General features: G+C 35.3%; 2 protein-coding genes across 4 annotated transcripts; both read left to right on the top strand.

Annotated features, from left to right (window-relative positions):
- Nucleotides 1-3,161: 3,161 nt before the first annotated feature.
- On the top strand, nucleotides 3,162-3,575 carry LOC140010704 (uncharacterized). Its single transcript, XM_072058022.1, has one exon. It carries the CDS (start codon nucleotides 3,162-3,164, stop codon nucleotides 3,573-3,575), a length of 414 nt encoding a protein of 137 aa, XP_071914123.1.
- Nucleotides 3,576-4,246: 671 nt separating this feature from the next.
- Nucleotides 4,247-10,944, top strand: LOC113698013 (putative late blight resistance protein homolog R1A-3). Of its 3 annotated transcripts, none has more exons than XM_072056812.1 (4): nucleotides 4,247-4,577; nucleotides 4,659-4,705; nucleotides 5,882-9,648; nucleotides 10,690-10,944. In XM_072056812.1, exon 3 carries the CDS (start codon nucleotides 6,254-6,256, stop codon nucleotides 9,572-9,574), a length of 3,321 nt encoding a protein of 1,106 aa, XP_071912913.1. In that variant the 5' UTR covers nucleotides 4,247-4,577; nucleotides 4,659-4,705; nucleotides 5,882-6,253; the 3' UTR covers nucleotides 9,575-9,648; nucleotides 10,690-10,944. The 3 variants fall into 3 exon arrangements, with proteins under 3 accessions (XP_071912913.1, XP_027073476.2, XP_071912912.1); XM_027217675.2 differs by having other exon boundaries at nucleotides 5,877-9,648; XM_072056811.1 differs by having other exon boundaries at nucleotides 4,659-9,648.
- Nucleotides 10,945-17,365: the final 6,421 nt, after the last annotated feature.

Below are 17,365 nucleotides of genomic sequence, written 5' to 3'. Positions count from 1 at the left end.
TTGAATATGCAAATAATTGCCTTCAAGAAAGTTTATCCGTTACTTCAACAACATTCTGCTTGAGTCCAGATTAGTTAGTTTTTTCTCTGTTAGGTAACGCACTATTATTTTAACAGTACGTACGATTCCTAATTTTATTTGTTCAGAAAAATTTCAAGAGTTGGATAGTAAGGAAGATGTAACGGACAACGTTCCTTACTTGGCCTACAGTTTATAGTAAAGAATAAGGACTTATTTCAAGAATATGTCCAATTTCAACAACTCTTTTCAATTATGTGACTTACTTCAAGAATTATATGAGGTAATTCAAGTAAGGGACAACGTTCCTTACTTAGTCTAAAGTTTCGAATAAAGAATAAGACTTATTTTAAGAAATTGACTTACTTCAACAAATCTTTTAAGAATTCATGACTTACTTGAAGAAGATGTAAGGTAATTGAAGTAAGGGACAAGAAAAAAGCAACTTTTGGAAGGAAAATAGCAACTTTTAGGTATGATGGTCATTTTTAGAGCAACTTTTAGGTAGGGAATATGACTTACTTCAACAATTCTTTTCAAGAATATGACTTACTTCAACAATTCTTTTCAAGAATACGTGACTTACTTGAAGAAGATGTAAGATTCTTTTTCTTATGTAAGATGCAAAACTTCTGCTTGATCCCTCAACTTGTTGGCTATAAATTGGTTGGCGGATAGCCTCGACTTATTTCAAGAAGTTATCCTCTTGTCTTACCGAAAATCGCATGTAATAGATTTTTGCCTAATTTTGATCAATGTACATGTTGAGTTTTTTATTTTCTGCTCAATGTAGGCAAATTAAGAGTGGTCTTGAATGATATCACGGCCTCCTTTTTTTTTTCAGATTCACGCCCGACGCAGTTGCACAGATTACATGAAATGGAGTATGATGGTTATGTGAATGGTGGGAACTCATCTGATGATTCGGATGACGAGGAGCTCATGTTGGCCTTCGCTGCCTTTATCCTTGTTGGATTGGTCTTAGTCGACCCGTACATCAACTCAGGGCAGCGGTGAAGAATTCGAGATGGTGCACAGTCGGGTGCTCAATATATTATAGAGCTGATAAACGGCCATCGAGACAGAATATTCGACAACCTTCGATTGGAAGCTCCCCTTTTCCTCCAATTGTGTGACTTGTTGGTTCAGAGGGACTATTGGGTGGCCCACCCGACACAACGGGTGGGAATTCATGAGTCCGTTGTTATATGCCTGCTATGTTTGAATCATAATGAGCGACATAGGGCGCTTGCCGAGAGATTCCAACATTCTCCCGAGACAACGGACCGCCATCTACGACGCTGCCTTAGATCTCTCATTCGATTGGGACGCGACCTGGTCCGACCGGTGGATTATCACATAACCCATCCAAGAATACAGAATAGTGCTTTGTTCTGGCCCTGGTTTAAGATTATGGGCTACTCTGTGAAATTACTATTTCATTATGCCTAACAGCTGTGATCAACTTATGGAAAGATTTTTTTTTATTAGGATTGCGTTGGAGCGATTGACGGAACACGTGTTTCGGCCTGGTGTACAACCGAAGACAGGGAACGTTACCGGAACAGGCATGGTAGCTTATCATAAAATGTTCTAACCGTATGTGATCACAACATGAGATTCACTTATGTCAGGGTAGGGTGGAAGGGTAGCGCACATGATTCTAGAATCTTACAAGAAGTCATACAAGATCCTAATTGTGCCTTTTCGTGGCCACCAGCAGGTTAGTCCAAATTAAATTACATAATTCCTTTTCTCATTGCGTCTTCAATGAGTTTTAAATATAATTTCATTATGCCAGGGAAGTATTACGCGGTGGACGCGGCTTATTAGAATATCACAGGACTCATGGTTCCATTTAAAGATGCACGGAGAACCGTGCAAGAGCGGGCAGTGAGGACACTCTTCAACAAACGGCATGCATCTTTAAGAAACATTATAGAACACACGTTTGGTGTCTTGAAGAAGCGGTTTCCAATACTTAAGGGCCCTATGCAGAAGTAAATGATGGCTACTCAAAATAATATTGTCCTAGCTTGTTGTGCCTTGCACAACTTCATACCCGAGTATGTTCCAAATGACGCATATTTTGTTGAAGAAGAAGCAGATATAGCATTGGCAGATAACATAAATCCCTTCAACCCAATGCCCGCAGCACAAGCTCCAGATATGCCGGCTGTAGGAATTGCTGAATGGAATGAAAGTAGGAGAGCAATAGCTGATATGATGTACTATCATCAACACCAGTAGAACATCTTCTGTCATTATTTGTTCAGATAGTACGCCCAATAAATTGTACACTTATGTCTCATCTATGTATTAAAAAATTGATAATTGTTTAAGTGCAAATGGCATTCAGTATTTCAAACACAGAGGGAAAAAAATTAAATATTATTTTTCAAAAATAGTGAATCCGATGATGGAGCCAAGGGGGCAGAAGGGGGCCATGGTCCCCCCTAAATTTTGAGAATTTTAATTCATAATATGTAAATATGTGTGTAAAATAAAATTGGCCCCCCCTAAATTTTTACAATTTTAGTTTATATTATGAGAGTTGATATATATATATAGATATATATGAATTAGTCATTTTTGAATGGAACGGCTTGCAAGCTTTAATTTGCCATGAATGTCCATATGCCTGTTACATTCATTGTTTGGCTCATAGGCTTCAATTTGCTTTAATTGCAGTTTCTAGAGAAGTTGTTTCTGTTCACCAATTATTCTCCAATTTAGTTTTCATTATCAACATTGTTACTACATCTAGCAAATGTAATGATAATGATGAATTAAAGGAGGCTCAAGCAATTGAAGTTGCTACTAAGATTGCTAATGGTGAACTTGAAATTGGAAGGGAGCTTAATCAAATTGGCACTTTAAAATGAGTTGAAGATACTCGTTGGGGTTCTCATTTGGATTCTATTTATAGTTTACTGAAAATGTTCAATCCTACTTGTGTGGTTTTAAGTAACATTGCAGTAGATGGAGGTTCATACTCTCAACGTGGAGATGCAAATTTTGTTTTGAATTAGTTGTTATGTTTTAAGTTTGTTTTCACTTTGCATCTTATGAAAGACATTGTGGAAATTACTCATCTTTTTTGTATAGCATTGTAACGTAAATCTCAAGATATTTTGAATGCAATGTATCTTGTTTCAAGCACAACAAAGCTACTGAAGAATTTTCGAGATTCGGGATGGAATGATTTCTTGGTGAAAGTTAAATTATTTTTTGAGCAACATCAAATTGATATCCCATGTATGAATGCTCAATATATTGCAAGACGTGATAGATCTCGAAGTTATCATGATGAGATTAATGTGGAGCATTATTATCGAATGGATATATTTCTTGCAACAATTGATTATCAATTGCAAGAGTTACATAGCAAGTTTAATGATCATACCGTGGAATTGCTTGTTTTGAACACTGTTTTAGATCCTAGAAATGGATTTATGCTGTTCAAGATTGATGATATTTGTAAACTTGCAAAGAAGTTCTATCCGAATGATTTTATGGAGAACTGTGCATCTAAGAATAGAACTTCAACATTTTGAACTCGACATTCCAAATTATCCTGAATTGCAAGAATTATTTGGTATTCATGAGTTATGTCAAGACTTGGTGAACACAAGAAAATCAGTGATATATTCTCTTATTGATAGATTGATTAGACTTGTTTTTACTCTTCCTGTATCAACTGTAATTACAGAGTGGGCATTTTCAATTATGAAAATAATCAAGGCAAAGCTCCAAAACGAGATGGAAGATAATTTCTTGAATGATTGTCTAACTGTGTATATAGAAAAAGAAGTTACTAAAAAATTTAGCAGTGATTCAATCATAGATGAATTTAGTTCTATGAAAGAGCGTAGAGCTCAATTTACTTCTAAGAAAAGATGTTGAAATTTCAAAGTATCTTAACATAACTTTTATCTTTTTTTCAATTGAAAATAGTTACATTTATATTACATGGTTATAGGTGACATATTGGAGCATCTTCTCATAATATGCAAATTGAATGGTTTGTGATGTTATAAGATATTTAATCAAAGGTTATCTTTTTTGTTAATTTTTGTTATGACTGTACCGCATATTTATGAATAGACGTATCTTTATAATTAAATTTAATATTTGATATTTTTAGATGTCATATATTTAAATAGAAGAAAATTATTTTGAACATAATATATTAAGATAATTTATGAGGAAAAAATTTTGGCCCTCCAAAAAAAATTCCTGGCTTCGTAACTGAGTGAATCCATACACACTTGTTTTTCAAAAACACTCTGTTTTTAAAAAACAACTAATTCAAACAACATTGATTGTTTTCCAATAAATGAATAGTGCTATTTTTGTAAAATACCCCCAAAAACAGCATATCCAAACGGAGCCTTTGTATTTTCATTGAAATCATCACCTTCCTCCGGATGTTCCCCTTTTTTGACCTTAAACTTTTGAAGGAGTAAGTGCAGCATATTCACAAGATCACTGGCTTCATCATACTCACAAGATCACTGGTGCAAGTAGCTACTGCCAGAAGTTTCATTTTCTCTCAAGTATGTGCTGAATTCTGTATTTTTTTAATTTAATGTTTTTTTTTTAAACGTAGCTTCACCACATAAATGAAATTTCTGCAGATTCAACAGATCACCTGTTCCCAGAGTATTAATTCATTCTCGCCAAAGTAAGTGCTGAATTTCTTTTTCTTTTTTTTTCACACATTATTTTTGGTTGAAGCATATATGGCTTCCATGTGTTCTTGGCATTTCTGCTGCTAGTATTCTAGAGGGTGATGAATGTATTCTTCCACTTAATGGTTGAAATATTTTTGGTTGCAATATATATGACATTCCTTTTGCATATTCACTTAGGCCTGGGGTGTACAATTTCCGCTTAGTAAAGCAATTTCTTCCCAATCTCATAGTACGGAAAGAAACACGAGGAAATTAAGGATGAAATAGGAGGAAATTCCAGCTTTTATTAGTTGACTCAGCATTAGATAAAGAAATTTTGATATGAATGCATGTATTGGTAAAATTACTGTAGTAATTATGTGAACGCGTTTCATGTGATATGATATGATGAGTAACTATGAAATTAATATGAAAAAAAACTATGAGATTGATATGTTTCTTCACCTCCACAAGGTTTATTTTACGAGTAGGTTGTTATTGTTTCTCAGTGGATGTGGAAAACAAAAATGAAAAAAAAATTGATTTAGATGGTTTACTTCAGGTGTTAAACTTCAACAAACTCTATACTTAATTATCTATCTATATTACGTGTAATAATTTGTCATACAATTGACGAGAGAAATAATTAATTATCCAGAGTAATTGATGCAGAAACCATTACATGAATGTTATAATCTCACTGCTCTTGTGACTGCAAATTTGAGTTTGAAATGGGAGAAATCTTACTTCAATTTGGTCATAACAAAAGTAAGCTACCGAATTGGTACACACGTGCCTACTAACAGTGGACCAGTTTGGTCTTTCAAGGGACAAAGATTATAACTTCTCTCTTGATCTTGGAACTACTGAAGTTGCTGGGAAAGTGTGGTCTCACTTATTTATTCTTTTTATTACTTCGGAAGTTCTGCTGCACCATATCTTCTGTGAAAAGAAGATACCATAATGGAGATCCCCTCCAGGAGGAGTAGCAACGGTTACTTTGATTTTACTTTAGATGATTATCTGCAGTCGGATCACATCTCCTGCAGCAGTAGCACTAGCTGCTTTGATCTTGCTTTAGATTGTCTAGCCAAGTTTGACAAGTTCTACTTTTACTGGGACATCAAAAACCTGAAGAAAAGGGTAAGATTATTGAAAACCTTTTATCTATGTGTCAAAAAGTGTAGGAGGAGGAGGAGGAACTGTGAAGCGCTTTTGGAGCATGATCAGGAGGACAAGGGTAATATTATGTCTGAGAGTTTGAGACTTAATATTATTTGCTCGAGAATTCAAGATGTGGCTATCAGGATGGTTCAGGATCTTCAGTCTGCTTATCTTCTATACAAACATTCTGGTGAGTCAGGTCCTGACATCTTACAAAGTGCGCTAACCAGATCCAGGAAAAATATCATGTTGTTTCTTGAGACAGATATCAAGAAATCATACATCATCATCTTCTCCGACTATTACTCACTGGGAGATCCTCAACTAGTCATGGATCTTATTTCGTCCCTTTTAGAGACTCTAGAGGATCTTTTCAATTTAAACGGGAGAAGCTAATGGATACCATTAGACAGAAGCTAATGCTCTTAAGGAATCTCATTGGCTTTGTGACAATGCGAGGTGTTGAGTCTACACAATTGACAGATCTCTTAACTCTTGTGGCCATTGTGGCAGCACGCCTGATTTCTGTTTGTCGGTTTGACAGAGGTGATGAACAAGTGTTCAATCAAATGGAATCTGAAATTTCTCTGCTGATACACGAGAAGATAAATGCTCATGACCCTCAAGTCCGAGAAACTTACATACAGGTCCTGATGGCTTCAAAGAATCAATCAAGATTATCTGCTTTAGTCCATGAGGAGAATGAGTATCCAGTGGTAGCCCAATTTATTGATTCTCTCCAAGACTATCTTGTGGATCTACTAGGATCTTATGCAAGTTTTCAGGTATCAGTGAAGGACCAAATGCTAAAACTCCATTGGGGAGTAAGCTGCCTGAGAATCCTTCTTAAACAGCGGGAGAAACTAGGTGATGAAATAAAGGATCTTATTGGAGTTATGGTCTGTGATACAGGAATTATGATCTTCTCTATTTTTGTCAATGAAATCAAAGAAGGCTTGCCCAAGGAAACAGAGCTTGGGCTGTTTCATTTTCACAATGTTCTCAAGTGTATGATGGCAGAGGTTGCACACAATTATCCACTAACATCACCATATTCATCATCTAATTATCCTAGATCCAATGAGTTGGGCTGTATGGATTTTTTCCTAGAAAATCTCAAGGAACTACCAAGGTGTGATGAGGCTGAGAATTCAATTGTCTTCCCATTGGATAGAATGGTCCAGGAAGATCTCATATTCTTGAGATCTTTCCTGGAGAATATCAAGGATCAGCGCTATCATGATGGAAAACTTCAAGCTTTCTGGAGTCATGTTATGGAGGCTACTTACAAGGCAGAGTTACTGATTGACTCAACACTTATTGGTGATAAATGTGAAGATTCTTTGGATGCTGTTGCTAGAGATATCAATCTTCTGAAGATTGAGAGCCTAGAGATCCATAATGGTCAACCACAGAGAGTTAACAAGATATCCACTCACATACCACCACAACGTATTGCTGCCATACACAATAAAGATCTGGTGGGTCACGAGGACGAGGCGAGAATTATCATTCTTCGACTTATGAGAGGATCAATGCAGTTGGCTGTTGTTCCCATCGTGGGTATGGCTGGGGTTGGTAAGACCACATTAGCCAATAAAGTTTATACTGCTGCTTCAGTCAGGTCACATTTCCATGTTTGTGGCTGGTGTTGTGTTTCTCAAGCGTATAGCATGCACGGTTTGTTAGTTCAACTTTTGTGTAGTATTTCTTCTAAGAGCTCTGACAAATATCTTGAGATGGATGAAAAAAATTTGGCTGATACGCTAATGCAAGTTTTGATGAGAACTAGATATCTCCTTGTTTTGGATGATTTGTGGAATGTTGAGGCATGGAATTTGTTGGAAAGATTATTTCCGAATGATGCCAATGGAAGCAGGATTCTCTTTACCAGTAGATTTCAGGATTTGTCTTTGCAAATCAAACATGCTAGCGTGCCTTTCCATCTCCGCTATCTTACTGATGAAGAGAGTTGGACCTTGCTACAAAAAAAGCTATTTGGTAAAGAAGGTTGTCCTCCAAAACTAAGAGAAGTGGGATTTCAAATAGCAAAAGCTTGCAGCGGCTTACCCCTTACAGTTGTCCTTGTTGCTGGAATTCTAGCTAATACTGAGCAAAATAGGTGGGAAGAAGTTGCAAAAAGTCTTCTAAGTCCCATTGTCCTTGACAGTGAATACATCATGAAGACACTTGAGATGAGTTATAGTCACTTACTGGATTATTTGAAGCCATGCCTTCTATACTTTGCTGCATTTCAAGGAGATGAGATTATTAATGTCCGAAGATTGTTATGGCTTTGGATCTCTGAAGGATTCGTGCAACAGACTGAAGGAAAAAGGTTAGAGGAAGTGGCTTACGACTACTTGATGGCTCTAATTAATAGCAGTTTAGTTATAGTTACCAGACAAAGAACTATGGGTGGTGCCAAAGCCTGCCAAATTCATGATTTGGTACATGAGTTTTGTGTGGAAAAAGCCAAAGAACAAGGTTTTCTGCATATTATTGATAGTTGGATAGACCCTTTTAGTCTTACTAGACCATGCAACCACCACCGAGTTTGTGTTCACAATACCAGGGAATTGAAGACTTGGGAGCCGATGCTAATTTTTCCCAATTTGCGCTGTTTGATCGTGTTTGGACGCGATCACTTTGAAGAGGAGGATTTGGGGGTTTTGTTACCTAAACTTCTTAGAGTGTTAGATTTGGGGGATTTGAACTTTCGTAAATCATTTCCCATGGAAGTAGTGCTGCTGGTTCACTTAAGATACCTGGTGCTTAATAAAGTAACATTGATCCCATCTGCAATAGCCAACCTCTCAAGGTTAGAAACTCATATTGTAAAATATCCGTTTACCGAAATTGTTCTGCCGGATACTATTTGGAAGATTAGGACATTGAGTTATCTACGTACTACACATAGGACTCGTGGTTTCATTTTTACAGATGGAAATCTTGAAGTATCCCCAAATTTAGATCATTTAGACACTTTAAACCTTGCCATTGATCCCTCCTCTCAAAGCTTGCAAAAGATCCTGACAAAGTTACCAAGCATCCGCAGGCTAAAATGTATGAGACCCTACAAGTCAAGAGAAGCTACCAGAAATTGCAACGAGATTCTTGTGTTTGACTGTATGAGTCAACTAGAATCACTTCACTTGATTGATTTTCAGGGATATGGATTTAAATTCCCGTTGAATTTGAAGAAGTTGGCTCTTTCACGGAATAGTCAGCCATGGAATGAAATCTCGACAATTGGAATGTTGCCCAATCTTGAAGTGCTTAAATTACTCGAGGACTCCTTTGTCGGAGAAGAATGGGAAATGAAAGAAGGGGAGTTCCTTAACCTCCGAGTCTTGGAACTGTCCTGCTTGGACATTGGCAACTGGACTGCATCTTCTGATCATTTTCCCCATCTTGAGAAATTGGCTGTGCACCAGTGTAAGAAGCTGGAAGAGATCCCTTTTTGTCTTGGGGAATGCCTAACTCTTGAAATTATTGAAGTGAAAGGGTGTCGCAAGTCTGTCACATATTCTGTAAAGCAAATTCAGCAAGAACAGATGGATATGGAAAATGAGGTTCTAAAGATCATAATTGGAGATCGCTATGAAGAAGAGTCGAATTCCTCAGAAGCAGAGTCAATTCTCTCAGAAGAAGAGTCAAATTTCACAGAAGTAGAGTCAATTCCCTCAGAAGCAGAGGAGATTTCCTCAGGATGAGAGTTTATTTCCTCTCATCGCACTTGATCTGTGTAGGAGTGAAGGTACAGTGGGATTCCAGTCATCAGGTTCAGGTAAAATTGTATTTGCATATGCTGATTCAATTCAATTATATAATGATTCAATGTCTCTTTTTCATCTGTTTATATGTTGAATCAGTTCATTGATATTTTAATTCATTTATATCTCAAACCAATTTCTGGAGGCTTCCAAATTCTTCTGTTTGAACCCGATGATGCTATATAATTTCTGATTGCAGTGGCAAACACATTCATGCATTAACCAAACCAACATTAGCTAGCACAATCTGTTTCAATATTGGATAATGTTTGTTTAAGGATTTATAACCCAAATTTGTGAAATCTTCTTCCATGCATATATGCGAGATACACTTTTCTGCTCCCACTTTGTGTATGTAAGTAATACAGGAGTGTAAGTTGCTTCTGTTTTTCCTCAATAAAAACCATAACTCAACTGATTGATTGTTGAAACATACAATAGTTTGTGTTACTTTTCAAAAAGGAAAGGCGTAGGACTCGGTTGTAAAATCGTGTCAATACTTGACCTTTATAAGTTGCATAACATTGTTATATGAGAAGCATGTGTCATTGAAATAGCTTTAAATATCTGAAAACATGTCTTTCTTCACTGCAATATGCTGAAGTACAAACATTTTTATTCTTCACCATGCAATATTTTTGAAGTCTAGAGGAAACCATTTTTCTTAAACATTTTTATGTTGTTTCATGTTTTATTTTCCATTTTAAGTGGTAAATTGCTCGAACTGATCAAAATGACAAATCAGAGAAACCAGATGACCTTTTTTGTTGGATGTTCTGTATACCTCTTTCATTCAACTGATGTAATACTGCAATTATCCCTTCTTCCAGAGCAGATTTGGTGTAAAGATTGAAGCATTCATGTCTCTTCTTGATTTGGTGTAGATATAGTTGTATGCGTATGTTAAATTAGTTCAATGGTATATAATTACTCATGTCACTTCTTCATTTGAATCAACTGGATGATATAATAACTCATGTTTATTAAAGCAATTTCTGGAGCTTCCAAATTATTTGGTTTGAAATTGATGCAGCTGTATTACTTTGTCATTGCAGGAGCAAGTACAGTTATGCATTCTATCAATCCAACATTATATCCATCATAATCTGTTTGTAAAATATCCGCCATGTTCTTTTCTGGTTTGATGTTTATTAGTGTTTATACTTTATGATCCATCATAATCTATTTGTAAAATGTTCTCCATGTTCTTTTCTGGTTTGATGTTGATCTTCTTCAATGCTGCTACGGATTGAAATGATCCTCAAAACCACCAGACAAAAAGCATGTATGCGAGATTTACTTTTCTTTTCCTTTCATGTGTTTCCTAAGACAAAAGATTTTGACTTGCTTCTGTTTATCTTAGATAGAACTCTCACGCAACAAATACTTAGTGTAGACCCAAAAAAAAAAAAAGATCTAATTTGTGTTACTTTTTAATAGAGAAAGTGGATAGTAACAAAATGGTAAATTTGTGTGAACGTGATTATATTTTCATGTGTAACAAGATCTGGCGAACGAATACAAAGGTCAAACATTTTGTCATTGAGGAATACAAGGAGGATATTTATTAGCCGTACATGTTTCTTTGCATTCTTCAACTTAGCAATCATTTTTCGGAAGTCTAAAGAGAGTAATTTTTCTTGGACTTTTTTCTACGCTGTTTTATCTTTTATTTTCCGATTAATGTGATTAATTGTTCAAAGTTCAAACAGGTAAAAATGACAAATCAAAGAAGCTGGATGGCGTTTTCTGCTGAGCAATCTATATACTTCTTCATTTTACTGATTTAGCACTTCAGCTTTTGCAGAGAGGATCTCGTTAATTCTTAATGCACTCTGACCTCACGTGTGTCAAAATTCTATCTTTAAGAAAATAGTTTTGATGAATGTGATCTCCCCTCCATATTATTTTTAAAAGATCAGATTGCTTTTCAGATATTCTATGCAAATACCATGTAACTTGTTTAATATTAGGAGATTTAGAAAATAGAGAAAACCATATGCTGGCACAACTAAAGTTTTCCGTCGAAATGATTTCATGAATTTTATTTTTTTTACCCTCTCACCCCTCTCTAGACCCAACTGTGGGCACAGGAATCGATTCCTAAACTTGACAATCAAGTACACTCTGAAAACTTCCCTTGACTACTGGGACCGGACAGGCCGGTTGGATCATGAACCGGACATGTTACCGGTCCGGTCTAGTGTTAAAGCCGCAAAGTAATGAAAAATCGTTGAAAATCGAGCGAACCGTTTAAACCGTTAAAAATCGTTCGAACTGTAAACCGGCGATTTTTTAAAATTTTCAAATATTCACCCAAATTTCAAACCAATAATAAGAATGGAGCTCTTGGGATTCAAACCCAGGTCTTCACAATCACAACAAAGGCTTGCTATGTTCACAGGACAAACTTTTTCTTGTGTACAATCCTACTTATCTTAAGTTAAAAACTAAAATCTAATTAAACAAAAGGAAACCCTAGCACTAACACACGGACACCAAACAACACCTTTTGCTTTTGCTTCCCTTATCCTCGATTCTCTGTCTCTGCTTCTTCTCCTTTTTTGTTCATTTTTTTTCTTTGTAACCTTTCCACCTCCAAATCAAATACCCATAACAAAATTTTTTCTCAAGCCTTCCCCATTATCATCAAGTTATAATCTTAGTTGATTTATAAGCAAGTTAGAAGCTTCAACTTTCATAAGAGTTTTTTCATTTTGATGAGTTTAATTTTTTTCCTTTTCAAGATTTTTGTTTTCTATTTCTATTTGAAAATGATTCAGTACAAATATTTGGAAAATTTTATCAAAAGAAAAATTTCAACTAGTCCATGATAGAGATGTTGTTTGTCTTGTGAAAATTGTATTATCTACTATTATAATTTTACAATTTTTTGGAGTTTCATGTATAACTTTTAGAAAATTTATTATTATCTCAATTTAAATTTAGTTTTAAATTATGTTGGTAAATGCATTTTAGGGACTTAAGTTATCAATAATCATGTTAGACTGTGCATCGGCTATCAAATTCAAGTGTAGAGTGAAGACCCATAAAATACTTAGCATTGAAGTTGCAAAAAAAAAAAAAAAAGAGAACAGATGAACCGATCGGACCAATCGAACCGCGAACCAGCCCCTCTCCGTTTACTGGCCGGTCCGAGTTTAAAAACATTGCCTGTGGGGTGATAAATACAACTATAGAATGTCCGAAAGACAAAGCTAAACATGACACACCGATCGGACACTCGTCTCCCTATTGGCCATCCGACACAAATAAAGATGGAAATTCAAACATTCGGTTTCTGTCAGATGCAAGACTGTTGGACGCAGCATTAAAGGATCGACCATCCAAAATGAAAAATTCACTTGAAAGCCATCTGACGATGACTCAAGAATCGGATGTCTGACGGGCTTAACATCTAGTTTCTTCACCATTTAATGCTTGACCGTTGAAACTCATTTTAACACCAATTTTCTCCACCTATATAAGGTGCAATGGTTGGAACTTGTAATAATTTTTGTCTACATTGAATACAAGTCCTCAAGAGTAATTTTAGTTAAAAAATACCCTATCTCTCTCCTTGTATTTAATTGTATCTTGTATAATTTTTCAATTGTGAGTGATCATTCAATTTGTAGTCTTGTGAGGGTTGCATTGGACAAGTTGTAAAACATTTTGCCTCAACCAAAGGGAGTTTGGGGTGAGCAAGGAATGCGCCTTCCATTGTACATGATTGGTTTGCTTCACCAAATTGAAGAAACTCAATAGTGGACTCAACTCCAAATTTGTGTCAAAACTTGGGAGTGTATTTGGTTTGTTTAACTCTTTCCTAATTCTAAGAGCTCCTTTCATTATTTGCTTGCGTGATTTTAAATTGGTTCATTTTGTTCAAATTTCTTGATTGTTGCTTGAGAAACTTGTGTGATCACTTAGACAACTTGGAAAATTTAAATTAAGCTAAAGTGCGTTTAATTTTGAATTGCTTTATAATCAACCTAATTCATTCCCTTTTTAAGTTGCTCAGGCCTTATAACTTATATTATAATTTCTTCTAGTTTTTGATATAGTTTTTGTTTTTTTCTTCTTGTATTTCGTATATTTCCCCCTTTTTATGTTCGATAAAAAGAAAGTTATAAAATTAACAAAATAGGATATTATCTATAAAAAAACAATTAAGAAAGAATAAAAAATTTTGAAGAAATTTAGGTTTTAGTAATGATTTTGGTATTTTCAGATTACTTTACGTACGGATGTATAGATGCGGTCCACAAACTTACAAAGTATGAAAGCATCACATAGTGTAACTAGCTCTTTTAAGAGGTAATTAATTACTTTATTAAGTCTTGTCTTGGCAATATATAGCTTGGGGTCTTCTGTTTTGCAGTTCAATGTCACAGTTTGGTACGCAACTTCTTAAAGTGACAAGTATCCGATCAAGAGCGAGATTTTAAAACCTGAATTATTATTTATTATTGCATAGGACATGTGTCAAGCAAATAGATAGCATAACAAAAAGGTTGTACAACATTATAACATTCGTTTACTACATGCTGGTAATGTCAATTTGGTTTTTCTTTTTCCGAATGCTTTTAAGTTTCAGTTCCAAGAACCTAAAAGGGATTAGTTCACTTATCATATTACATTGTTACTGTACAACATTTCTTTACTTTTCAATTATAGATTCACTTAATTTACAAAATCTCTCAGCAAAAACACGCCACCGATGTGCAATGTACATTCTCAAATACTTTTATTAATTAAACATTGATAGGTGCCGAACCTGTGCAATAATAATAAATAAATCCTAACTACCACCTGAAACAGCTAGTAATCAATTCGAGTACTGGAGCAGGGACTCTAGGTGTGCAATGGGTTACTTGATTCACCCTGTTCCCGAAGAGTTTGCTTAATCCGATATACCTGAATTAATTATTTAACTGAATTCCCTAACTAGTAGACAGTGGTAAGCAGGGTCGTCTCCTCAGGGACTGGAGAGATATTTGTTTCTTTTCAAATCAAGAATAATGGGGGGTTTTGGTATCAAATGCCAACTAAACAAATTAAATGCAGAAAATAATTAATTAGAAGAAATAAATGAGAGAAACTCTAGCCAAGGGTATACTTCAGAACTGGTTCATGCACTGATCATTGATGCTAAAATAATTCCAACCTTTATTAATAGATTGGTTCTAGTTGTCTCGTACGCGCTAAACAACCAACCCTTCCTTAATTTATCGATAGCTAAGGTACGACCGTTAGCTATTTTTCTAACCCAAAAACAACCCTAGGTACGACCGTAGGATTCAATTTCTAGATTGCATTAGTAATTAGAAAGGCCCAATCCTGACTAACAAACACGCTACGAGGGTTCATTCAAGCCAGATCAAATATTCCCCTGACACAAATCCAATTGTGCCAGTTGCTACTGGAATAGACGTAACGAACAATTACGGATTCAATCACCCCTATATAGCAAAATAGCCTATATGAACAATTAATTATTGCGCACTAATCAATCATACATACGGCTATAACACTTAAAAACAGGAAATATATAAATATTAATAAATGGAGGAAATAGTTAAAATAAATTCGATCTCACAGTAATTTCTGAACCAAATCATCAGTTGTCCCCTTGACTAGAATTGAAGAATTAGCTCCTTATAATTGGAGTACAGGCCATGCGGCAAAGCTGGAGGAAGCTGTCAATTCTTTAATCTAGGCAAACGGAAGACTTGACCTTCGTACACTTCGGTCAACCGAAGAGAGAAAAGAGCGACAATGGATTACGATTGCTTCAATTTCCTTCGGTCAAAGCCAGAATGAAAAGCAATGACCAAAGTCCACGATTGCGGCTCACTTTTACTTTCTCTCTTCTCTCACGCAAGAAAACATACGAGAGATTGGAAGATTGCAATTGTTTTTCACTTCTCAATTTGGTCAAAGAACAAATCAATAGTTCATAGAATCCCCAAAGTCAACAAAAGTGGCTATCCCTTTCTCCCTACAAAGCTGCGGCTGTTTTTGTCTCCTCCCAGAGCCAAAGAAGAAACCCCAAAACAAAGAGAAAAAGAACCCCCCTTTTAACCTAAGCCGCGCGTCCCAGATAAATTACAAATTGTCACTCCTTAAAATTGCAGCCAGACTCCCTCAAAATATAATAAAATAAAATCTATTACAATTAGGTTTCTTCAGCTCCTCAAACGGGCCCCACGTCCGATGAATCTTCTAAAAGTTAAATTTAAGCACTTTTCGGCACCCATTCCTGCAATTAGCACCCAAAACAGAATATTAGTAAAATCCACCCAATTAACGAAAATATTCAGTCAATTAATTATGCAATAACGCCCAAAATACCCACTAAAATGCAACCTATCAAACATACAAATTATTGCGGCCTTGGTAGTTATTTGTTAGAGACCTAGTAAGTTTACTGCAATATTTCTTGGCAATTAAAACAAGAAATTTTGAAAAATACCTACCTGATCATTTTAAGGTAATTTACAACTAATCTCCTAATATAGATACCTTAATTCTCACTTTATCCTAACTTTTTTTTTTCTTTTGGTGATAAACTCGTCTTTTTTTTTTGTCTTATAACTCTATTACCACTAAAATACAAATTTGGCCCAAAATCTAAATTTTGAAAAATGTATATACAATATTTTTTTTTCTCAGGTGATGCGTTAGAGCCATAGAACTCAATCAATTACACTTTTATTTTGAAGTACATTTTACGATAATTTGTAATAAGAATCATAATCTGGCGGAAGCTTAATACCTTATCAGGATACTTCTTGTTCAACATAGAGCTTGTGCTTTGCCGACTTTTTTCCATCACTTTCTCATCTATCAACACCACTTTCTCCTATAAGGACTAACTCCACTTGGCACTCACCTCAAAATTTAGTTTTGGATGCTTTACATCCTAAACTTTAAACACTTTGTATAGTAAATTATCAAATTTATAGCGTTTAAATCCAATCAATAACAATGTTAACAAAATTAACGGTATAAAGGGCCCTATAAATCAATAATAATATTCTAAAAGTGATTAAAATGAGTCAAGGTATTACTGTTAGAACGAAACGATACATTGTCATTAGTTTACACCATTCTTTATTTGTTAATTTTGTTAATAATATTGCTAATTGGGATCATAAAAATCAATGGTAATGTGTTGAAAATGGTCAAAATGAGTCAAGGGATCATAGCTAGAACAAAATGGTATACTATCATCAGTTTTTATCTTGTTAATTCTACTAATGTTGTCATTGATTGGATTTAAATGGAACAAACTTAAGAGTTTAGAATGTAAAATATCCAAAAATTAAGAGTTTAAAGTTCAAAATGTCCAAAATTAACATTTATGATGCAAAGTAGAAAAGTAGTACAAGTTTGATTTTACCGAGTGGAGTTAATGCTTTCTTTGATTAAGTCTTGTGATATATATCGCTGCCACGTTGCACCGCACGTGCCCCAAAAAAGAAAAAATGCTTCAGTTTAAATATGCGACACTACAACAAAATGATGCTTCAGTTTAAGCAATTCTTCAACCTCTCTGCAGATACCCGATGGAGAATTGGTCTTTCCCAAAAGAATACTAATCAAAACAAGAGAATCAATCTCAATATGTAACTGAGTGAAACCCTTCACAAGACACTGCTGCGCCGCTGATAACAAATTCTTAACTTCAGCTTGAATGCTTAACAAAGCCTTAACTTCACCAAA

Source organism: Coffea arabica, chromosome 7c (genome assembly GCF_036785885.1).
Source record: "Coffea arabica cultivar ET-39 chromosome 7c, Coffea Arabica ET-39 HiFi, whole genome shotgun sequence".
NCBI classification, from domain to species: domain Eukaryota; kingdom Viridiplantae; phylum Streptophyta; class Magnoliopsida; order Gentianales; family Rubiaceae; genus Coffea; species Coffea arabica.
This window is presented reverse-complemented; position numbering and strand designations above follow the sequence as displayed.